General features: G+C 42.0%; 1 protein-coding gene across 5 annotated transcripts in view; it reads left to right on the forward strand.

The window, feature by feature from the left end:
• The window catches only part of ELF2 (E74 like ETS transcription factor 2), a 60,386-nt gene that overhangs the window by 18,327 nt on the left and 17,416 nt on the right, over positions 1 to 24,643 (forward strand). For 4 of the 5 annotated variants that reach the window (XM_054029734.1, XM_054029736.1, XM_054029735.1 and 1 more), the window contains exon 4: positions 22,939 to 23,052. In XM_054029734.1, coding sequence (XP_053885709.1) covers positions 22,939 to 23,052 — 114 coding nt within the window. Of the gene's footprint in view, positions 1 to 7,596; positions 8,893 to 22,938; positions 23,053 to 24,643 lie in introns of those variants that run through there. The other variant, XM_054029738.1, reaches the window with a different exon arrangement.

Below are 24,643 nucleotides of genomic sequence, written 5' to 3' on the forward strand. Positions count from 1 at the left end.
GCAGTCAGGGAGCAGAGGGGATTGGATGGGGCATGAGAGTCCCGGGGTCTCTCAGGGAGCGGGGTGTAGATAGGGGTGAGGGCAGTCAGGGGACAGGGAGCAAGGAGGGTCCTGGGGGGGCAGTTATGGGGGGGTGTCTCTGGAGGGGGTGGTCAGGGAACAAGGAGCTGGGGGGGTTGGATGAGTCAGGAGTTCTGCGGGGGGCTGTCAGGAGGCAGGGGTGTGGAGAGGGGTTGTGGGAGGCAGGGAGCGGGGGGGTTGTATGGGTCGGGAGTTCTGGAGGTCCTGTCAGGGGGTGGGGAGCAGTTGAATAGGCGTGGGAGTCCCAGGGGTCTGTCTGGGGGCGGGGGTGTGGATAAGGGTCAGGGGACAGGTAGGGGGTAGGGTCCTGTGGGGGGGCAGTCAGGGGACAAGGAGCAGGGAGGCTTAGGTAGGGGGTGGAGTCCTGGGGGGCAGTTAGGGGCAGGGGTCCCAGGAGGGGGTAATCAGGGGGGAACAAGGAGCAGGGGGGGTTGGGGGCTATGAGGGGGGAAGTCAGAGGGCGGGGCTAGGGCGGGGCTCCCTGGGTGCACACCCTAATGAAATGGGCTGCGCATGCCTATGGTTACTTCCCCTTCATCAGGGAGCAAAAATGTAGTACTTTAGATAAATAGAAAAAGGTTGTAAAAACTTTGGCTAAAACATGGTTTTAAAACATCTATTTTAATGAATAAATCAAACTTTTATTGTGTTTTAATGCAAGAGGGGATTAAGAACTAATTTTTGTAACTTGAATTAAAAAAACAAAACATTTTTGAACACTTAGGCCAGTCCTGCTGCAGCATTAAGTTCCCATTTTCCCAAATGGCACGTCATATGGCCCTCATACTAGGGCTGTCGATTAATCGCGATTAACTAAAAAAAAATAATTAATCATCATTAATTGCACTGTTAAACAATAGAATACCAATTGAAATTTATTAAATATTTTGGATGTTTTACTACATTTTCAATTATATCTATTTCTATTACAACACAAAATATAAAGTGTACAATGCTCACTTCATATTTTTTATTACAAATATTTGTACTGTAAAGATTATAAACAAAAGAAATAGTATTTTTCAATTCACCTAATACAAGTACTGTAGTGCAATCTCTTTATCATGAAAGTTGAACTTACAAATGTAGAAATATGTACCAAAAAAAATAAATGCATTCAAAAATAAAACAATGTCAACCTTTAGAGCCTACAAGTCCACTCAGTCCTACTTCAGCCAAATCGCTCAGACAAACAAGTTTGCTTACAATTTGCAAGAAATAATGCTGCTTGCTTTTTGTTTACAATGTCACCTGAAAGTGAGAACAGGTGTTTGCATGGCACTGTTGTAGCGGTGTCACAAGATATTTATGTGCCAGATGCGCTAAAGATTCATATGTATCTTCATGCTTCAACCACCATTCCAGAGGACATGCGTCCATGCTGATGATGGATTCTGCTTGATAACGATCCAAAGCAGAGCGGACCGACACTTGTTCATTTTCATCATCTGAGTCAGATACCACCAGTAGAAAGTTGATTTTCTTTTTTGGTGGTTTGGGTTCTGTAGTTTCCTCATCTGACTGTTACTTCTGAAAGCATGCTCCACCCCTTGTCACTCTCAGATTTTGAATGGCACTTCAGATTCTCAAACCTTGGGTTGAGTGCTGTAGCTATCTTTATAAATTGGATAAAAGAGCACTGTACACTTTTTATTCTGTTGTAACTGAAATCAATATATTTGAAAATGTAGAAAACATCCAAAAATATTTAAGTATTGTTTAACAGCACGATTAATTGCAATTAATTTTTTTAATTGCTTGATAGCCCTAGTATATACACAAGTTATTTAGAACATAAATTCTATCCCTATATCTACAAATAGGAAAATGGGGATTAAATTGTTAATTCTACACCCTTCAGTTATACTGACCAAGGAGTGATGGATGTATTGGTGAATTCTCTTTTCTCAGTTCATGAACAGCAGCATCCCTTAAAATTGAAATCTTGGATGCAATCTTCTGCTATGCAACTCGGGTATGTTTCCTTCTTTGAGAAAATAACAAGCAATAGTAAGACATTGGGTGCCATAATTATATCTGCACCTTTCCATCTACTTGAAGTGCACTTATAGGAGCAGTCCTGTAAGGCTTCCTTTTATCCCTTTTACAGGTTCAGGGTTTGTCTTTTGACCTGGCAACAGGTATCAGCAATGTCATGAAAAGCTAATCTCAGAAGCATTCAGGGATAGAAAATGAAACAATATGCCATTCTATGGCTGAGAATCTGATTTCTTGTAGTGTATAGTCTTTTCTACTAGGCCTGTATAGGTTTTGAAAGGACAGACCATAAAATCAGATAATTCTAACTTGGAAGGTATCCCCCATAAACTCCCAAATTCAATTCAAACTGCTATAGAAGAAATGGAAAAGCCTGAAACTCCTGCATTCAAATGTCTGTTTGTGATATGACTACTCAAATCGTATTGTAAATTAAAATGGGAGTGAAATGGGGCAACACAACCAATGTAACTTTTAGATCTTGCTTCTATGTCAGGAAGAAGCAGCCCCTGATAGTTGTCTTTGTTTAACAATGGTGAAGTACCTTAGTCAACTTTTGGAATCTAAAGCCTACAAGGATACTCTAAGGAAGCTTTTGGAATGGAACATAACATGTCTGCTTCAGAGCTCTCTGTTAATAGTTCCTCTTGCTGAGCGAAGTCTTCCTCTTCAAATAGTCTTTCTCCAGCACAGAACTGCAAAAATAGCATTGTGGGCCAGTCAAAGTTTGGGGCATAAGCTTGCTCTTTTTTTTTTTTTTTTACCTTTAAATACTGAAAACTCTACTTGCGATCTGAAAAGTCTTGTTATGCTCTTTTTGGTTCAGGCAGTACTGCTACCTGTAAAAAAAAATTCTCCAAGCCAAATTTTTATTATACCGATCTAATTTCATACTGTCTGCCCAAATTGCATCATATCCCTTGAGTTCCATACTATTTCTTAGGTGTAACACACATTTTCTCTTTATTTGGAACTTATTTAAAAATTGATGCATTAGTCAGAATAAAAGCCAGTTCACTATCAAAGCTGGGTGGGCTCTGCAGTACTAAACAGAGTTAAATAGTTAAACATTTTACTCTAATCATTAAAGTCAGCAGATCTATAAAAATACATTTTAAATCATCATTTTTCAGAGTTGAGCTGCATTTTAAGGCAGCAGCAGGATCATAGTAAAGGTTTACATAACTATAGGGAGCAGAGTACCTATTCAGATACTACAGTAATGGATATGGTATAACAATCTATTCTTATTTTAGTTATTACAAGGAAACCTTATTTTATAGTGTTGCAAGGGACAGTGATCCATTTATTTTAAGATGGTCAAGGAGCCAGTTCTTGGAAAGCAAGAACCAAATTAAATTAATAGGTTGCATGTTTAAAACAAACAAAAGGAAGTATTTCTTCACACAACGCACATTCAACCTGTGGAACTCTTTGCCAGATGTTGTAATGGCCAAGACTATAACAGAGTTCAAATAAGAACTAGATAAATTAATGGAGGATAGGTCCGTCAATGGCTATTAACCAGGATGGGCAGGGATGGTATCCCTAATCTCTGTTTGCCAGAAGCTGGCAATGGGATAGATCACTTAATGATTACCTGTTCTGTTAATTTATTCTGAAGCACCTGGCATTGGCTGCGGTCGGAAGACAGGATATTGGGGTAGATGGACCTTGGGTCTGACCCAGTATGGCCATTCTTATGTAAGATAGCTGAACTGGTGCTTAAATGCAATCTGTGAACTCTGTTTGTCCCTAGATCTAACTACATGATTATATTAGTGTTCTAAATTCTAACTGGACATGTAATGGAGAGTGTGTGTTCTGGTAAGCAGCCAGGCTGAGTTGAAATCACAGGGCTTTATTATGTGAACGCTTTAGTCCACATCTGCTTGTGTCCCAACAAAGTCTTGCTACACTGCATGATAATAGATGGGGCTACAATTTAGGCAGTGCATCTTAACAATTCTCTTCTATCTGAAGAGTTACTTTTCCTGTTTATGGAAGACAGTATTCAGACACAGGAAAATAAGTGTATTCTTATTGTGTAAGCACTACTTGCCACATAACTTGATGTAAATCCACCTTCCAGGAGCGGTCTGTCGTGGGTTCAAGCTTTAAGTGGACATTTCTTCAAACTTGTAGTTTTGGCATGACTGGAATTTTACTTGCATGGACAGCATATGGAACATAACGTGCATCATCGGGCTGCTTCTGCTATATGCTCTGTACTGCTCTATGTACATGAGCACTGTTTTCCATATCTGCCCTGGATCTTTTCCTTCCACACAGGTGAGAAGGTGATGGCTCAGCTTCAGTAGTAAGAGGCTTAGACCTAGAGGGACTTGTTTTACTAGAAGGTAGGACCTAGCAGGGCTGCTAGCTCTTTGAGCATACCTAGAGGCTGAGTGGAATTCAGAGCTGTCAGCATGTTCAGGCTTGGTGGGCTGTTTGTATAAAAGTGGCCCTTAATCAAGAGGACTGTACAGGTTTCTGGACCCTGCATAAGTGATGATTGTAACAGGCATATAAAAACCACGAGGTCTCTACTTATTGGGAGAAAGAGATTATCTTGGTCAAATGATTTCCCAGCTCTTTCTACTACTCTGAAGTTCTTAAGAGTAAAATATTAATAATAATCTATGACTATACCTATAGCATATTGGGAACGTGAACTATTGACTTAACTATTAAATAATTATTTCTTAAGAGTTGTCATAGATGTGGACGTCACTAATTGCAGACAGGATGTTTCTGTGGGCATGCCCATTTTCCTGTCCTTCAGCACAGAAAGGTTCACAGAGCCTGAGTTTAGCAGCAGCATGTAAACAGGTTAAATTGTTTTCCTCCCTAATACATATCTGAAAGTTGAAAGAAAAAATGCATGTAGGCTCTCCTGGTGGAGTGAGTGAGAGACTAGAGCAGGGGTTCTCAAACTGGGGGTTGGGACCCCTCCGGGGGCTGTGAGGTTATTAAATGGGGGGTTGCAAACTGTCAGCCTCCACCCCAAACCCCACTTCACCTCCAGCATTTATAATGGTGTTAAATATATAAAAAAGTGTTTTTAATGTATAAGGGGGGTCACACTCAGAGGCTTGCTATGTGAAAGTGGTCACTAGTACAAAAGTTTGAGAACCACTGCACTAAAGTGTGCAATATCATCTCCCCTGATGAGGGCTGCATCTCAACAAGTGTTTTATGAAGGACCATGTGCCTGTATTGCAGGTTGCTTACTAAGGGGATGTGTCCACCTCAAATGCCTCTACTATATAGATAATCTGTGTGCAGAAGAGAAGCTGTTTGCCTTGTGTGACTCATGTCATCTGATGGATGAACAAAAGGTCTTCAGTATCTAGATCCCTCATTGCCAGTATACAAACTCTGATGAGCTAAATTTCCTAAGTGCTTTAGTGTTCAGTTTTTTTTTTTTTTTTTTTTTTTAACTTTCAGTTCCAGTTGTGACAGTTTTCCCATCAAACATTGTGGTTTGGAATAAAAGGATTATGATGCCATTGCGTGTGATTTGAGATGTTGAACTGACTTGAATGATAGGTTCATCCGTCAGATTGCTTTGTCAGCATGAAAAAGGCAAAACTGAGGCTCTATGAATGGAATTTCTAGAACTTTCTGGCTGATGTGACTGCTATATTTAAAAACAAAACAAAACACTTGATAGAAGGAATAGAGAGACCCCTTCTAAAAAAGTTAAGGGAAGTCATAGGAGGACATTTACCCTACACGTGACGGGGCCCTGTGTAGCTGGCAGATGTATGAAAGAAGTCGCTTTGAGAAAAAACATACAGTCTAGATCAGCGGTTCTTAACTGAGCATCTGTGAACCCTTGCAGGGGGGCCATAGGCCCCCACAGCTAAAACTCAGAGCCCGAGCCCCAGCACTTCCCGTGGGGCTGAAGCCAGGAGCCGCATGTGGGGTTGAAGCTCCAATCCCTGGTATCTCCTGCAGGGCTGAAGCTAGGAGCAGCAGGGCTGAATCCTGGAGCCCTGAGCCCCAGTGCTCCCCATGGGGCAGAAGCCCTGAGCCTCTGGGCAGAGTTGGGGGGCACAGGGACTGATGCTCTCCCCCCCCCCCCAAACTATAGTCCTGAGGCAGCTCCACACTGCTCCCCCCACCTCCTTCTCTCCCGGCGCACAGCCCCTAGCTACCCTGCACCCTGAGCTACCTCCCTGCCCCCCCCACAGCCCCTAGCTACCCCTTTCCCTGCACCCTGAGCTACCCCCCTGCCTGTACACAGCCCCTATCCACCTCCCTCCCTGCACCCTGAGCTACCCTTCTGCCAGTACACAGCCCCTAGTTACCCCTCTACCTACACACAGCCCCTAGCTATATCTCTCTCTGTAGCCTGAGCTTTTTTCAAACTTTTTGAGGTGAACCCCCCCACCTTTTGAGTTATAATTTTTGGTTCCCCCCCAACAGGTGGGTGGCCTGCTGAGATGAGTCAGGGAGAAGAAGGGGCGCTCCCTTCACAGATCCTGCTGTGCAGAGCTAGCTGAAGTCCCGCTGGCCCCTACCCACTCAAAATAGAAGTCAAACTATGCCTATGTCCCCCTACTGGGCCCTAGAGTTCTTATAGCATGTTGTGGGGGGCCTCAGAAAGAAAAAGGTTGAGAACCCCTGGTCTAGATAAAGATTCCTTCTGAAAAGTCCCAGTGCAATGGATATACTCATTAGTGTACTTTTAAAGTCAAAGTGAGAGACTGTTGTAAAAACTTCCAATATGTAGCACACACTGTTTCAATTTCAGCTAGATTACAGTATAGTTTATAGGTGGACTCTTATCAGTAAACAAAGGATAGAAATTCTCTGAATATCACTTCTGTAGGCACTTCCTTTCATGTCAGTCAGTGAAAGGCTAGATTTTGCCACTAAGTAAGATAGATCTTTAGATATTTAAAAACTGAGTGTTGTTTGAGTAGAATCACACTATATAGAGTCAAAATACCTATTGATATAGGATCAAGGTGCCTACAGTTGCTAATCTGGTATAAGCACAGGTCATTTGCTGTGAGGTTTAACCTGATTTGGTGGGAAGGGTCAAAATTTCCTAAGGAAGAGTCATGCCATTATTTGGTAGACAGCTAGTAGCTAGGCCTACCCATGTTTGCACATGGTCTTTCTCATAGAAAACTGAATGCACAGTGGCTGCCTTTCATTTGCCTAAATTAAGACCTGGAGTTTGCTTAGGACAAGATCTGGAACTTTTCACAATTCCTAGAGGGAAGGATATAAAGCTGTTGGAGTCTTCCAGTTCTAAGACTGATGGAAGCTAGCAACCTCAGTGTAGCTCTGGTCTCTCTCAGTAACTGGAATCTTAAATAGATACTATGATTGAATTTTTGCCAGGTAGAAGAATTTTACATACAGTGGGAGAAATGCTATATCTTGGCACATATTCTACCAACAAGTCTTAGAGATGGACTTCACAGAGCTGGTCCAGAAAAAAATATTTCTGCCAAATCTGAATAAGTAACAGCATATTTATGAAGTGTGAGACTACAGTGAATTATAATATAATCCCAGTTCTCTTGAAATAGTCAACTGTTGTGACTGAGTCAAAGGTGAAGGTAAACAGAGTTTAGCAGTTAGGCTAGAGTTGAGGGACAACTTAGTTTTTTTAATACATCCATGGCAGTAGATAAGGCTCAAACTAATATACCACTCTCTTGCAAAGTTTCTTTGTTAAACTACTTGGAGTGGGCACAGGCAACAACGCAGTGCTGGAAGAATGCATTTTAAACCTGCGACTGACTTTCATGTGTCTTCATGATTCCGGGCTGCGGACGTTTAGGAAGCCTTTCTCGTGATCTCCAACTCGGAGGAGCTAGTTCCCCAGGAGGAATGGAGAGACAGACCCTGGACACGTTACGGGACGAAGCTCCCTCCCTTTCCTATAAAAGCTAGACTTCTCGGAGGAAGATGCATTGCATGAGCAAAGCCGCTTCGCTGACAGCGGGTGAGACGAGCCTACTGCCATTCTGCGCGACCCTTCCTGCCGGCCCCACTTCTCCCTACACAGGGACCCGCCGTTGGCCCTCCGCCGGGCTGGCTCCCGCGTCCCGAGCAGGTGCCACCTCGCTGGCAGCGGGGACATTTGAAGAAGATTGTCGCTCACCTGCCTGCTCCCAACTGAGCTAAGAAGGGCGGAGAGGATGCTCCCGCCGCAGTGCAATGGGCACGAGTCTCCGCAGTCTGCAGACAGCCAAGGCAGGGCTGCTGCGTTAGTGCGGAGTCCTGCCTTCTGCACAGGGGCAACGGCGAGTTGTGCACGGCTCCTCTGCCGCGACTGCAATGTTAGTAAAGGGAATGCTGGGACCTGTCCCGGGCTGCCGGAGCCTGTCGAGAGGAACCGGGCACAGCATTAGCTTCTTGGTGCAACCAGCAGCCGTGCCACTCCCCTGTCTCCTCCCCAGCCGCAGGTGTCTGTTTCCCGGCCTGCCCTAGCCCCCTCCCGCGTCGCGGGCTCCGCCGCTTGCTCTGTGTTGCTGCTGTGAGTGGCAGCCCGCCACTTCCTGTCTGAGGCTGGCGGCGGAAGGATCGCGTGTGCTGTGCTGGAGGAAGCGCTCCCCCGCCGCCGCGTTGTGTTGTGGGGGTGACCCGCGCTGGGCTGGCTGGCGGGCCGCTCGGTGTGCGGAAGGATCCGCGCCGTGTGGCCGCCCCGCGTTGGGGCTGCGTGTGTCCTAGCCCGCCCGCTCTGCGCTCCCTGCGAGTCAATGTGAAGCCGTTCCAGTACCATAAACATGGCGACTTCTCTGCATGAGGGGCCCACGAACCAGCTCGACCTGCTCATCCGAGCCGGTAGGTGCCCCGCACAAGTTTCCTCTCCGCCTAGGGGGTGCGCGCCGGAGGCTGCGGGAGCAGCTTCGCACCCTTTGGGCCGGGGGCGGCTACAGCGCTGAAGCAATGGAGGACAAATCAGGAAGTGATCACCTTGGGTAGCAACCTGGCTGGCATGGGGTGGGCAGCAGGTCGGCGGGCACCTGTCCCTGCGCAAGGGAGCCTCCGCCTCCGGGGAAGTTGTGTCGGGGCCGGCAGCGGAGTTTTGTGGGGTTTGTGCTGCTGGGGAGATAACCAGGAAGTGTGTGGGATTGTCCGTTCTCCTCCCTCCCTGCTGTCCCTCCTCCCGCCGCTGCCGCCACGCTGTCTGAGCAGAGAGGCCGTGGGCAGCCGCTTCCCCGCGCAAACACTCGTCCTCTCCCTGCATTGGTCGGAGTGGGGGCAGAGTTGCCCCGTTCTCCGGACTGGCGGGCTTCGTGCGGCCCGGGGGTGCTGTACCCTGAGCCCGTTGTTCCTGTGCCCTTTAAATTCCCCTCTCGCAGGGGCTGGGATCTGTGGTGCTGAGGCGGGACAGGCTCGGGAGCTTCAGGGAGATTGCCTGGCCCACGTGTGCGGCCTGGGGGGGCAGTGCACGGGGGTGATAAAGGAAAGGAAATCTCCCCCTCCCCCACAAAACCCCATAGCGGAAGCGCCGAGCACCCTCAGGGGCCCGAGCGCGGGGGGAGTGAGAGCCCAGTTCACCAATCAACTGCCGGGGCCGTTCGGAATCAGAACGCTGAGGTCTTTGGAGGCGGGGCTTGGCCCGGCCGGACCAATGCGAGCGGGGTAGGAGGGTGAGTGGCAGCTCCCCGTGGCGCTGACAATGCACGCATGGAATTGGAGGGAAGAGGATTGTAAACACGGAAGTGGGGGGTGGGGTGATGGGTGCCGCGGGTATGGGGATGGCTGGGTGCTGGGGGGAGCACGGTTGGGACAGGGCTTGCTTGCTCTGCTGTCTGGAAGCCGTCTCCCTTCCTGGCCGCGGGGGAAGTTCAGTGTCACCCCGGCCAGAAAAGCGGGTGATCTCCTCGTGGGGTGGGAGTGTTTTCTCCCTCGCTTGGAGTTGTAGTGAGCGGGCCCAGCCCGGGTGTGTGTGCGGGTGCATGCACCCATGCTTCAGGCACTGGCTCTGCGGCGGGCAGCTTCGCTACTCCACCAGCGCGCGTGGGGCTCCTGCCTCAACACCCTCCCACCGCGGCCCGGAAGGAAGGTTCGACCTTCCCGCCATGCCCCTCAGCAGGGTATATGTGCGGTAGGGGCTACGGTGGTCTGCAGCAGTCTGAACTTAATGTAAAACAAGTGTACAGAACACGTTTCTACAGGGACACTATCAGAGAATCCTGCAAACTGAAGTCTCTCTCTGTCATAGTCCAGTCCAACTGAAAGCTGTCTCCTTAACATCCCTGTGATTAAAATATCACTTGAGTGGTTTTGCCATCCCACCTGCAGTGATGGATTAAGGGGATCACATCTATTTCAACAAAGGATCTTATACAGTAAATCAGAATTCTCCTAGCATTACTGCCCTGCTGCCATTCCTATCCTACTTCCCACTTTTTATGGAGGATGGTGGTGGGTACTCCCTTGGATACAAATCTTGAGTCCAAGGGGGCCCCCTTCAGACCATTGAGAGGAATTCTTATGTAGCTTAACAATGATGCCTCCAGTCAACTAAAGCATATCCCATGGAAATTCCATTTGGTCATCACACACTGAAGCCACCATCCTGTATATTCAGTGGTGAGGTGGGGAGAATAGAGAAAAAAGTGGTTGGACCTGCATAGAGTGACAGGGGACCTGAGTGAAATTATTACTTTTTGTTTCCAAATAATTATAAATACAGTAGTGTTATAATTTTTCAAAATAATGGGTTCTCAACCTGAGTGTATATGTATGTCACAAACAGGTGTCATAGGGTTGTGACATTGCCCTTCTCATTTAACAATATTGGAACGGGGTCCCAGGCAGATGGGTTGGAGAGCATGGGAAGCAAGGGGAAGGCAGTGTCCTTGTATATAGAAAGAGCCCCAGAAGGGAAAAAAATTGAGAACCACTGTCCCAAGGAAATATCTTTACAACCAGCTGCAGGATGCTAATGTGCTTTTAATTAGAAGTCTATATAAAAATAAATTGTATTTGCATGTCCGTAGAGGTACAGTATTAACACTTCTCTTCTTCATTCCCATAACCACTCCTTATTTATAAAACCCTGATGTATAGACAGAATCTGCTGTTAGAGTATTGAGACTGGAGACCTCACACCTGTCTGGAATACTGCTAAATGTAGACAAAGTCAGGCATAAATCCACATCATGTGTCCTGTTTTTTTTTTATTAAACTGTAAATTATACAAATTTTGACATAAAGTTAAATCATTTTTACGGTGTTGCATGCCTTCTGGAACATATTTCATGAATGACAACAAAATTATACCACACAAAAACATTCTGGAAATGTATTTAGAAATATTTGAAAACAAAGATTAATCCATGTTCATTAGCATTTTAAGAACAAACTAAAGCTGGGATACAGTATAAACATTTTACTGCTGAGTTCATCGTTAGGGCTGTGATGTCAGATATAGAATCATAGAAGTGTAGGGCTGGATAGGACCTCAAGAAGTCATCAAGTCCAGCTCCTTGCACTGTGGCTGGACCAAGTAAATCTAGACCATCACTTTTCAGGTGTTTGTCCAACCTGTTTTTCAAAACTTCCATCAATGGGGATTCCACAACCTCCCTTCGAAACTTATTCCAGAGTTTAACAGTTACAAAGATTTTCCTAATAACTAACCTAAATTTCTGTTGCTGCAGATTAAGCCCATTGGTTTTTGTCCTATCTTCAGTGGACCTGGTGAACAATTGATCACAATTGTCTTTATAGTAGCCCTTAATGTATTTGAAGATAGTTCTCAGGTTCCCCCTCAGTCTTTTCTCAAGACTAAACATGCCCAGTTTTTTAACCTTTCTTCATAGGTCATAAACTTTATCATTTTTGTTGCTCTTCTCTGGACTCTCCAATTTGTATGCATTTTTGTAAGTCAAAGTATGGCGCCTAGAATGAGATACAGTACTCCAGCTGAGGCCTCACCTATGCTGAGTAGAGCTGGACAGTTACCTCCTGTGTTTTACATATGATAGTCCTCTTAATACAGCCCAGAATATTAGCCTTTTTCGGAGCCACATCACATTCCTGACTCATACTCCGTTTGTGATCCACTATAAACCCCAGATCTTTTTCAGCAGTACTGCTGCATGGCCAGTTATTCCCCATTTTGTAGTTGTGAATTTGATGTTTCCTTCCTCATTGAATTTCATCTTGTTGATTTCAGACCAATTCTTCAAGTTGTCAAGGTTGTTTTGAATTCTAATCCTGTCCTGCAAAGTGCTTGCAACCTCTCCCAGTTTGGTGTCATCTAGGGTGACCAGACAGCAAGTGTGAAAAATCGGGATGGGGGTGGGGGGTAATAGGTGCCTATATAAGAAAAAGCTCCAAATATCGGGACTGTCCCTATAAAATTGGGACATCTGGTCACCCTAGTGTCATCTGAAAATTTTATACACATATTCTCCACTCCATCATCCAAGTCATTAATGGAAATGTTGAATAGTACCTGGCCCAGGACTGACCCTTGTGGGACCCCACTAGATACGCCCTCCCAGTTTGACAGCAAACCATTGATAGCTACTCTTTGAGTACGGTCTTTCAACAAGTTGTATATGCACCTTATAGTAATTTCATCTAGATCGCTTTTCCCTAGTTTGCTTATGAGAATGTCACATGGGACTGTCTCAAAAGCTTAACTAAAACCAAGACATATAACATCTACTGCTTCCCCCCATCCACTACTAGGCCATTAACAATGTCAGAGACGGCAATTAGATTGGTTTGGCATGCTTCTCTCTTCATTGTCCTTCCTTTACAACTTAAGGATACAATTCTGCTGCCCTTACTCATATGAGTAGTCACATTGAAGGTTTCATAGAAGCGTAGTATTTAATACTGAAGGCAATCAATGGAGGATGGATTGCAGGATGGAGTCCTAAATAGGAAGTCTCTGGAGTTTTGAGTTTGAATTGGACACCACCATGTAGTTCAATCAGACTCTGACAAGTTGAACATTAATTTGAATTTTTTTAAATGTTATTTAATAATTGTTACTGTTTACTTTGGGAAACAACTACAATGGATGCATTTGATGTGTAAATGTTCTGTAATCTATCAGTGTACTAAAGGAATATTAAAATGTTTTTGGTGAGAAGAGGTATCTTCTATTGTACACAGAACTCCCCTTCTCTCCCGCCCCCAGCATACACTTCAGACTATTTAAGATGAGCTTGTTTATTTAATTTAACTTGTTAAAATTCAGATTTTTAAAAGAGCAATATTTGTGTTTGGATTCATAATAAATAAAAAGCACTGTCAGGCAAAACCAATAAATACACCAGTAGGAGTTAGAAGAAGAAGAAGAAAATGCAGGGAATAATGCAGCTCACCTGCCAACAGAACTTGCCCGTTTCAAACCAAAAAATTCTACATAAAATTACCCATTTTGGTTAAATCTGCATGGTTACCACAGTTTTCGCTAGTGAAAAAAAGAGTATGAAACTAGGAACAACTGAAGTCTAAATCATCTTAAGTATGCCAAGAGAATACAAAGAATAATAGGGATAGGATTGCCTGATCAACACTAGTGGTGTATTTAAATTTAGTATTCTTTTATCTTTTGTTCTTAATACTAGAGCTGTTAATGATGTTAGATCATTTAGAAAGATGCAATTTGAAGATTAAATCCTTGTTGCCTTAGGCAAGTAGAGTAGGCCGAATGACTTCAGTGGGACTTAAGAAGGTGAATAGGGTGAGTTGGATGTGGCTGTAAAACCTTGTCTTCACAAGAATTGAACTGTTTGTAATTGAATCAGTTTAAGCATAAACAGTGTGTTCACACTAGCCATCCTGAATATAAATTTTGCCTTACATTTACACAAGCACTGACTGTCATAAACAGTTTATTTTTCAATGCCTGCTGGGTATTCATCCTAGCTGAGCTCCCAGAAGTAGTGCATTCTGGCGGGTTTCACTAGCTTTATTAAGCCTGCTAAAAAGTCTCTTAAACCAGATCTTGGTAGACTGTATGGGGTATTTTTATATGTGGACATAAAGTGTTCTACAAATGTGCTAGGACCTTTCACTGGTTTAATTTCTTTAGAGTGGAATAGGCCTAGATGTTTGCAAGGTATTTCCTTACTTAGCAGAAGTGGTGGGCACAACATCTGTCTTTAGCTACCCGATATTCATATTGCAGTGGTGGAAATGGCTATCTGTACAATGCTAGTATGCCCATCACCACAGTATGTAGACACCATATTTATCTACTTATTTTAATGTATCTACATGATGTAAAATTGATTTAGGAAAAGCAATCCTTTATCCTAAGGGATTGTACTCTTTAGTGCTTTGGCTTTTCTGTTCAGGAGGTCTTTTAATATGTGTTTCTGAGAGCAAAAATTTCTAGCTAGTCTATGGTTACTACACGAAGCCCTGGGCAAAGACTAGTTTTACATTGCACCCCAAAAGAGGCAAGGCTCAAGTTCATCCTGATCTTTGGTGGTATGAATTGATCTTAAAATGAAAAAAAAAAAATGAGGTCATAAGAGCAAAATATTTCTCTCAATGTTGGCCTGATAATTTGCTAATATCTGTACAAAAATTTGGAAACATTTATTCTTGTTTCTACTATTCAGTTTTGTTTTTCTGAAGTGATTTCATTATCACTCTGAAGTATTTTTCAGATGATAATCTTAAAGTAGTTAATTCAGAGTAGTAGAATTTAAAATATTCTACAAATAAACTGCCCTTTAGATTTCTGAACAAATTTCTATCAAGAACCACCCAATAGTCTAAAATTGCTTTCAGCAAGTGGGCATATTGTGTTCTGAAAGTTCCCGTTCATTAGCCCATTCATTTATAAGCCAACCCCCCAAGATGGTTAGGTAAAAATAGCAAAAACTCTATGACCCTTTCATAAGCCAACCCTATATTTCAGAGGTTGGCAAACTTTGGCTCCCGGCTGTTAGGGTAAGCCGCTGGTGGGTCGGGACGTTTTGTTTACTTGGAGCGTCTGCAGGCATGGAGCCCCTCAGCTCCCTGCGCGCCACTTCCCACAGCTCCCATTGTCTGGGAATGGAGAACCGCGGCCACAGGGAGTGGAGGGGCTCCATGCCTGCAGACGCTCCAGGTAAACAAAACGATAGTGTATTAGATATTCAATTCAATGATTCCATAGTTTAAAATCATTTTGGTGTAGATTTGTTTATAAGCCGACCCCCGCTCTTTGATGCGTCACTTTTTTACCAAAATATTCGGCTTATGAACGAATATATACGGTAAATCACGATTTAAATACTAACATTTAGTTTTCCTCTTTTATGTGAAATATTGAAATAAAATAATGTTCTTTTGTAGACCTTTATGAAATCATTTATAATGCATTTGCCATTCATGTATTTGTCCAGTTTCAATGCTTGGAATTATGAATTCTTCACTAAAGTATTGCTCTAGTTGCCACATGGTATTAAATAATAAGGTATTGTAAATCAGCTGCTGCAGTTAAATGTTGACCTTGTAATGCTGATAATGATAGCTATCAAGATAAAAAGACAGGAAGGGATCTGTTGCATAATTGTTGTTTTTTTAAACTAGCCTTAAAAAAAATCCAGGCTTTTCTATTTGCTTTTGCTCATTTTGTTACTATATTTTATTTGTAACAATGCTCTTAGTTTTAAAACTTGATATGTTGCCAGTATTCTGCTCTGTAATGCTGAAGCACAGCGCTGTCAGACTTAATTACCAAGTTTGGTGTTTTATAACAGCTGTTGAGAGCCTTGTATAATCTACTGTGCATAATGTTTGTTTAGAACGATGGAAATGAAATAAGAAGACATTTAGGTAATAGTGAACAGAAACACTGACGTACTTACTTCTTTTTAATAATTAAAACTCTCCTGATTTCTTTACTCCGTTAACTCTCCTGGTGTCTATAGCAAATCCAACTAGTGGTCAGAGATTAGAAAGAGCCACTCAGCATGTTGTATTTGGATTGTTCATAACTTTTTTTTTAAGAGGAATTATTTTTTTTCTCCACAAAACATTTCAGTAGATGCCATCGTTTTATAAACTGTCTAAAAGGTGCCAGAGAATCAAGTTGTTTCATATATGTAGTAAGATTAAACTTGGTTTAAAGAATGGAATGTGAGCGTCATGTTAGTTTTTAACTATTCCAAATAGGTAAGTGTCATTTCCTCTGATTCTGTTACCCAGATTTGCAAAATTTATCTCCACATGAGTGAATTATTTTACCTCCTTTGGGCAAGTAGTAATTCATTCATAGGTGATTTTTATAAGGTATCAGAGTTAGGTCTTTATTGAATTGAATTGATTAATCAGTACAGTTAATATTTATTACATTGAGACATGCAAGTGAGTAGTATAGTTATAAAAATATTTCCGTTTGCACTGATTGGATACCTATTTTTCTAATTAAGTAAAAGGAGATTGTCTTAATATGGTGTAGTGCTTATGTATTATAATGATAGGTGTTGAGAGATAATGGAGGTTTCTAACGTAATAAAAGTAGGCTAGTCCAGACAGTCATTCAGTATTGTGGAAAGGCATTTGCTGTGTAGCGCCATCTGGATTATATTTCACTGTGAGAGTGTTTGTTTTGTTTTTGACTAGTTTTGGATTTTATTGGGGCAGCCATTTTCCTCCTTTCTTCACCTTTACCTGGTGACATGATAAAAAAGGTGGTGGTGGTGAGGAGTGCAGTCTAATGACCTGCTCTAATTTATCACCCAGATCTCTTGTTATCTTCAAGGTCAGCCAACTTGGCTTATTTGTCTCATCTGCTGTCTTGGCAGCAATGGCAGTGCTGGCAAAGTGAGTCTTCTCCCCAATTATATCTCCAGGATATCTCTTCTAGTTCCCCTTTCTGTCACAAAGCTTCACCAGGTTCTGTTCCTGCCAGACACACACTACAGTTTTGGGAATTAAAAAGATTCTCCAGAATAGAGTTTGACAAAACTGGTCTAGGTGTAAAAGGGACTGGAGAGATGTAAAGGGGCTCTAAAATGGTTTCAGGCAATGGTTTCAGGCAATTCCTCCAGCACAGGAACTGTGGAACATAGCCATAAGGCTGCCATCCTGGGACCTCTCACAAGCCCGTGCCAAAGAAGGGGTTGGAATGGGAGTGCTGCAGAGATTGAGACACATTGCTATAATTGAGACTGATCCTCAGAGCTATCTAAATTATGACAAGGGCTGCTTCAACTCCCCAGAAATGCCTGGTAGAGGGAGGACAAAAAGCACCTCTCCTCCCCCTGGGCTGTGCTTCTAAGAGATCAAGCACATCGTACATGTTTGGCATTAAGAAATGAAAATTACCGTATAGGGTGATTTTTTTTTCTCCCCGCAATTGTGCTAGTTCAGTTATATTAACTTACCATGTTTGAAAAGCCCTCTTAATGCTCTTTAGGCAGACTAACAGTTTTGAAGCTGTGCTAGATGGCTGTGTTGAAGCCTAGGGTAGAGCATGGCTAGCTAACATAGCTTTAAAGGTGATGGCCTCTGTCTTAAAGAATGTTTAAAAGGGCTTTTAGATCATCTTAAGCTAACTTGATTAAACTAACATGATTGAAAAACACACCCTTTTTGTCCATCAAGACGGGGACATTGTAATGTTTGGTCTGATGTTTTTATATGGTTGCTTAAGTACATTACAGTATTTTACACATAGTACGTGTGCAGAGGTAGATGAGAGGAGTTTAAAAAAATAGTGTACTTAGGGTTGGCAGAATTCAATTTTTATTTTTTTATAATTTCAGTATTAATCAATGTTAATTTTTAAGCATTTTTATATTTTTATCCATTTTAATTTTCAGTTTGGGGAATTTATGGGGGGATGATTAGACAATGGGAAAGGTCAGACAGTAATCATTTAATGACAGTTCACATTGGGTTGACTCCAAACCCCATGCCCCGGCTTCAACCCAGGGAGGTGGGGCTCAGGCTTCACCATCAGTCCCTGGAAAGGGAGCAACCCCGCCTGTAGGTCAGTCTCAGTGCCTTCTCACCCAGCGCTTGCTCCGCCCCCAGAGACCAGCATGCATGAGTCACTCCAGTTTGCTTCTGCCCTGGGCCGAGTGAGTCTAACACCAGCCTTGCGGGTTACGTAGCTTCATTTACCTGGTGTAAAGGATCTGTTTCAGCAGGAGCAGGAAAAGTTACACAGGACAGGGAAAATTGTTGTAAACGTAAACAATATATATCAAATATGGATACATTTTTAATTTGACCATCAGCTTCAAAACAACAAAACCCACAGAGTGATAATACTGAACTTCCTTCAACATGTTCAACTACCATAAGGGCTGAAGAACACAGATGGGGTGATGTGAGTAAGAAACATAAAGCTATTAGCCGTGCGAAATTTAGGAAATACAAAGACAGCTATTTGAATTTTGGTTTTATTTGTTCTTGAAGTGGAGATGTACCTCAACTGCAGTGTGTAATTTTTGCACAAGTACTGTCCAATTAATGTTTGAAAAGCCCTCCAAATTACAGAAACATTTAATTACAAAACATGAAATATATAAGAATAAGCGAAAGGCCAAGGAACTGCTTGATACTAAAGCAGTAATGAAATCCATAACTACTGTGGATAAAAAGTTTTTAAGGTCATCCTTCATAGTAGCGCAGAAAATGGCTAAAACAAAAAAATTGCAACAATTGCTGAGACTTTGATAATGTGTGCTATTGAAATAACAAAGGAAGTGTTTGGAGAGGAGAAGGCCAAAACTACTGATGTCAAATGACACCGTCAAACAACGGATCACTTCTATGTTAGAAGACATAGTCTCACAGTGTATTGATTGGCTGCGTGACAATGATGTTGCTATACAACTAGATGAATCCACAGACATTTAGAAAATGTCCCATTTACTACTTGCCTATGTTTGGGGATGTGTGTGTGTGTGTGTAATAAAGAAAATAAAGGAAGACTTTTTGTTTTGCAAAGAGCTCAAGACAACAACAAAGTCAGATGTCATTTTCAAACTGTTAGATGATTTTATGATTTTATGATTTCAGCAGAAATCTGCTGAACTAATTGCATCCAAGTCTGCACTGCTGGAGCCACAGCAATGACTGGAAAGCAGTCTGGTGTTGTGCAAAAAATAAAAGCCGTTGCACCTTGCGCTATTTGGACACACTGCTTTCTACACCGAGAGGTGCTTGCTGCAAAAGATATTGAACCAAATATTCACAGTGTTCTGAACACAGCGGTAACACTCATTAATTTTATTAAATCCAGAGCAACAAACTCCAGGTGTTTTGCTGCACTTTGTGAGGAAGTGGGTACAGAGTACCATTCCTTAGTTACGCATACAGAGGTGAGATGGCTATCTTGAGGCAGAATGCTTGCCCATATATTTTAACTCAAGGAAGAGTTATGTACTTTCTTAGATGATCAGAATCCTGAACTTGCCAAAGTGCTGAAAGATGATGCGTGGCTGGCAAAACTGGGTTACCTTACAGACATATTCAATTAATAAGATGAATAAAACTATATAAGGTGGGAACAGTAATTGTATTGCCCACCGTGAAAGAATTGCGGCATTCAAAAGAAAACTACAATTCTGGAAAGTTCGTGTCTGTGGGGGCACTACTGATATGTTTGAGCTCTTACATTCTTTTATTCAGGAACGAAATATTGACTTGGATGTAATTAAACCTCAACTAGCAGTGCATCTGTCTGGTCTGCTTAACAAATTCAATGCTTATTTTCCTGAACTCACTACACACATGTGGGCTACAGTGAGACCATTGAAGATAAACTTCCATTCCCATGCCATCAAAATTGTTAGAAGAGCTCTTTGACATTTCATCAGATAGCTCCCTCAGAACCAGGTTCAAAGACATGCTGCTGGAGACATTTTGGTGTGAGTGTTCTGATGAATACATCACTGCTTCTGCAGCGCTGATAATGTTGATCCTCTTTAATACCATCTACTTATGTGAAAGCCAGATTTTCAGCCATGACATCAATGAAAACAAAGTACCAAACCAGAATGAACAATGACCATGACCTGTGCTAGTCAAAGATACTCCCCCATGTCTTGACAGAATTGTTGATCAGCACCCTCAACAAGTTTCAGAGAGTAAATAAAAAAAAAATTTCTGTTTTTTATTTTTGTGCCTCTATTGTCCATTTTTTAAAAAATATTTTGTGTGTGTGTTTAACTGTATAACTATCCATTTAATACAGCTTTTAATTTACTGGATATGCAGAAAAACAGTTGTTGTGGCACAGGTGGGCCGTGGAGTTTTATAGCATTTTTATGGGGGAGAGGGGGAGACTCAGAAAGAAAAAGGTTGAGAACCCCTGCTCTTACATAAAGCTGGGACTATACTGGCACCCAGACAGCCCCGTACTGGGGAAGTGCAAAGGTGATTTGAAGCTATTTTTTGTGCCTCTGCTCCTGTGAAAGGCCAAGTGCTCCTCACCTGCAGAGCAGAACCCAGTACCACCTGTAAAAAATGATTAACCACTTCAGATGTGAAATATATACAGATGTACACAATTTTATTAAATTAGAAATAGTATAAATTAATTTACTTAGAACTTAAATCCATCAAAAATTGTTTTGTATTCTTCATATAATGCATTTATGTACAGAACAATAAATCTTGAAAAGGTATAGGCTGCTCACTAGCAATACTGCAAACAATAATTCCTAAGACAAATCAAACTAAAACAAAATGAAAATTTCACAGCTGACCATGGGGGAAAGTATCAGAATAATTTTGAGATCTTGTTTGGAAACTTTTTAGAGTCTGTTTTATCTAAAATATAACTAGTATCCTGGGATCAACACCACTACAACACGGGATTAAATAGAACTTGGCATTTTTAGTTTCCAGACTGGTGTGGAATTGAAATTCTATAATTAGTTGACTGAATAGCATTTTTACTTATGACTGATTGGTGGAAAGTTTTACCTATTGAGTGAGGGGACTGAGCTGTCAACTTCTGTAAAATCGAAGCTTTTACTTAGACGTTTTTTTGCGTGTGTGGGGAAAGTGACAGAGCAAAACCGGTTAATTTTCACTGCTGCTCTTCAGAATGCTGGGCACCAGTGAAACTATCAGAATCGTGTCAATTTCAAGTTGCTGCTGCTTGGGAAAATGTTAGCAGGAGCAGCAGCAGAGGCAGGAGGATCCAAAAATAGCTGCCATGGGAAGGTGGGGAGGGTATTGGAGAATTCCTTCCTCCTCTTCTTACGGAGGCTAAGGTTGAGGGGGGATGAGTAAGTAGTGGAGACTATTCCAACTCACAGCAATCTGGATGCTCTGGAGCGGGCTCTTCTTTCCAGCTACTATAGATTAGTGATGGAACATCAAATTTACCAGGCACCTACTACTCCAAAAAGATAAGCCCATAACTAGAGTCCAGGGTCAGTTCCTTTTTAGAAATGTCAATAGCCATCTGATTGGGGAGCTAGGTTTCTCATCAAGGCATTGCATTGACCCAGAACCTTGCTGATAATGCCCTTCTCATATGAGCTTCTGGACTAGTATGTTTAGTCCTTTGGCAAGTAGGTGTTTGGTAAATTTCTCAGTCCCTGTCTTTTAGAAACATTAACTGGAGACCATGCTAGAAAGAGACTTTATTTCCTCCCTTTCCCCTCCCCCCCCCACCCATGTACCACACGTCTTCATATACATCTGAACAATTTTTGTTGTTTACCTGTTCTGCTCAAATGAACTGAAAACATTACTGCACCAGATATAATAGTTCATAGTTTGGGTATTTTCCCTACTTTTTAGTTAAGTGATGTCAAGTCGTTCACCAGAATGTTCAGTAATTGGATAGGTGTCTTGAAGTTCCAGTAGAGTTACTAGTTGAATCCTCTTTAGTTCACTGACGCTGGAAATAGGTGACTCTGCTTACTCTAAAGATAGATTCGCTCAGACATTGGCTGCCTGGCAGGAACGATTTAGCTTTGAGCAGATTTCCATAAATGGAAAGAGTAACTGGAGAGGGACAGGGTACCTTGGTGAGAGTGTCAGTGATGTGCAACAGGTGTTTATGGAGTTGCCAGTTTTAAAAACCTTGTCCAAGGGAGAGGAGTAGAGAATTGGCCTTGAATGTAATGATATTTTAAACTTAAAATTCAGCTTGCTTATTATTAGAAAAAATACTATTGCTGTGCTCATGGTAACACGTGTCCTGTGTCAAGTTATAATTTGAAATGTATGCTACAGCTAGATTTAATTTTAAAACTTTTTATTTAATAATTTGATGTTTGTAAGATTTAAGTTGAAAGTGACATATTCAGTAGTTCGTTCTCACTTCCCAGCTCTCACTTAAGAGCATAAAGCTGCATAGTAAAAAACTGCTAACCCCTAGCTCTGTGAAGTTATAGTTAAGGTCAAGTAATAGAATATAGAACCAGACAGATCTGTTATGCAAACTACATTTTTTGTTGTTTACCTGTTCTGCTCAAATGAACTGAAAACATTACTACGTGACCCTTGGGCTTTAATGGGACAATGCTTGGCAATGCATCTGAATAGTAACTGCTTCCATAGACAACGGTTCATCTACAATCATCCTTATTAAAAATCAGTTTGTTTTGGTTTAAAATTAAGGCAGAAGTCAAATCTCAAAGGCCTATCTTGTAATCTCTTATTAGTTACCTACCATGAACTGTATTCTCACTGACTAACCAAAATCCAGTTTAAGAAGTGGGGACATTGGTTTCTAGTTGCCTTTGATCTACCTAATACATGTTTTATTGTTGTTAGCATGAAGCCCTTGGTGTAATAACATCTGTCAGATTTCTCTTGGGTTTCACCTTGTACAACACAATTCATATGTGTGCTGAATCATGTAAGGAGGTTGTATTACAGCACCTATGACCCTCTTATAAATAACCTTGTATGATTGTGTTTTGTATTATTTTGCAGTGGAAGCATCAGTTCATGGCAGCAATGTGCACTGCACAGATAAAACAATTGAAGCTGCAGAGGCTTTACTTCATATGGAGTCTCCTACCTGCTTGAGAGATGCCAGGAGTCCTGGTATGTCAACCACAGTTGCATATTGTATAAGATCTTTCTCCCTTCACTAATTTAATAACCAGATTTACAAGGAGCTTGCTTATATTGAGGACTGTAAGATGTTAAATACATTTATTTTCTCATTTCAAAACAATTGTTTGATTTGTCTTAGTTCCCCAGGTTTGTAAGAGGTTTTATTTGGTGTCTCTGTCCTGAAGGGATAGTCTCCTAACAATTTTCACCCTTCTGAGGCAGGATCTTGGCATATTAGTTAGTTTTAATGGTAGGATAGTTTTGAAAAGTCTTTGCCTAGTGCTTATTTCCCTGCAAAGCAATAGGCATGGTGGTGCTTTTACGAAGTGACAGTGAGCTCTTCCTTCAGATAAAATGTTTCACTTCTAGAAACTTTCTCATCCTAGTGAGCTGAGGATCAAAAGCATTGAAGTCATTCTAAAACCGTTGTAAATAGTGCTTTCTGTTAGACATGGTCCATTCAGTGTCCATGAGTCTTTAAATAGTTTATCCCTTCAGTCACACACAGTGGAGATACATGATGATTTTTTCACTTTTATAAAAGCTAAAATATGACATTTTTAGCTAGATTCATACATAAAACTTGCTTGGGCGTGAAAAATTGCAGATATGAAACTTACGCCAGTCAGCTTTGTTTCTAGTTTGTTTCATAAATTGTTCTGAGCCTGACCCCTAATCTGACCCCTAATTTGCCTGATAAAGAACCAAGTTACATTCCTAAAAGAGAATTCCAGTTTAACGTTTCCATTTTATTACAAAGGAAACTAAATCATACACAGAAGCCTTGGATCTAATTTTCAGAAATGCTGGATATCTAAAATCCCCTGTTGAACTCAGTGGGAACTGTGGGTTCTCAGCACCTCTGAAAAGTAGCTGCCCATGTATCTAAATATAATTACACAACCACACAAACTGCATGAAAAGAACATTAGTAAGGCTGCAAAGTCAAGCACTCAAAAGTTAGGAAATGCCAGAATGTAGGTTGCCTATGACATTTTAATTTGGGCCCCTTGTATGATACAGTCTATAATGACATGAGCACATACTATGTTTTTTCCACAGGACCCCTGTCTGTGCACAGGATGGACCTACTCTGGAGATAAATCAGGGTTGTATAATGAAGGAGTCTGTTGTCTGTAGGACTCCTGCTTCATTTGTTGAAGAAGTTGGAAGGTGTGTAGCTAGTGAGGCAGAGGATTGTAGGAGATGAAAGTATGATCTCATGGTTAAGGCAGTTGAATGCTGTCCTAGATTATTGGATTCTGTCCCTCCCTCTGTGATGCTAGATAAATCACTTTAACCAAACATTTCACAGGTATTCACTAATTGTGTGTTCCTTATTTTCTGGGTGCCTGACTTGCGACACTTGGGCCTGATGTACAGAATTACCGAGTGTCCACAGCTGCAGCTCGCATGTATAGAAGCTATGCTTTGAATATACACCTCTACCCCAATATAATGCTGTCCTCAGGAGCCAAAAAATCGTACCGCGTTATAGGTGAAACCCCATTATATCGAACTTGCTTTGGCCTCGAGCATTTCCGTTATTAATAGTCAGCAAACATGCCTGGCCTTGCCC

Source organism: Malaclemys terrapin, chromosome 5 (genome assembly GCF_027887155.1).
Source record: "Malaclemys terrapin pileata isolate rMalTer1 chromosome 5, rMalTer1.hap1, whole genome shotgun sequence".
Classification (NCBI taxonomy): Eukaryota; Metazoa; Chordata; order Testudines; family Emydidae; genus Malaclemys; species Malaclemys terrapin.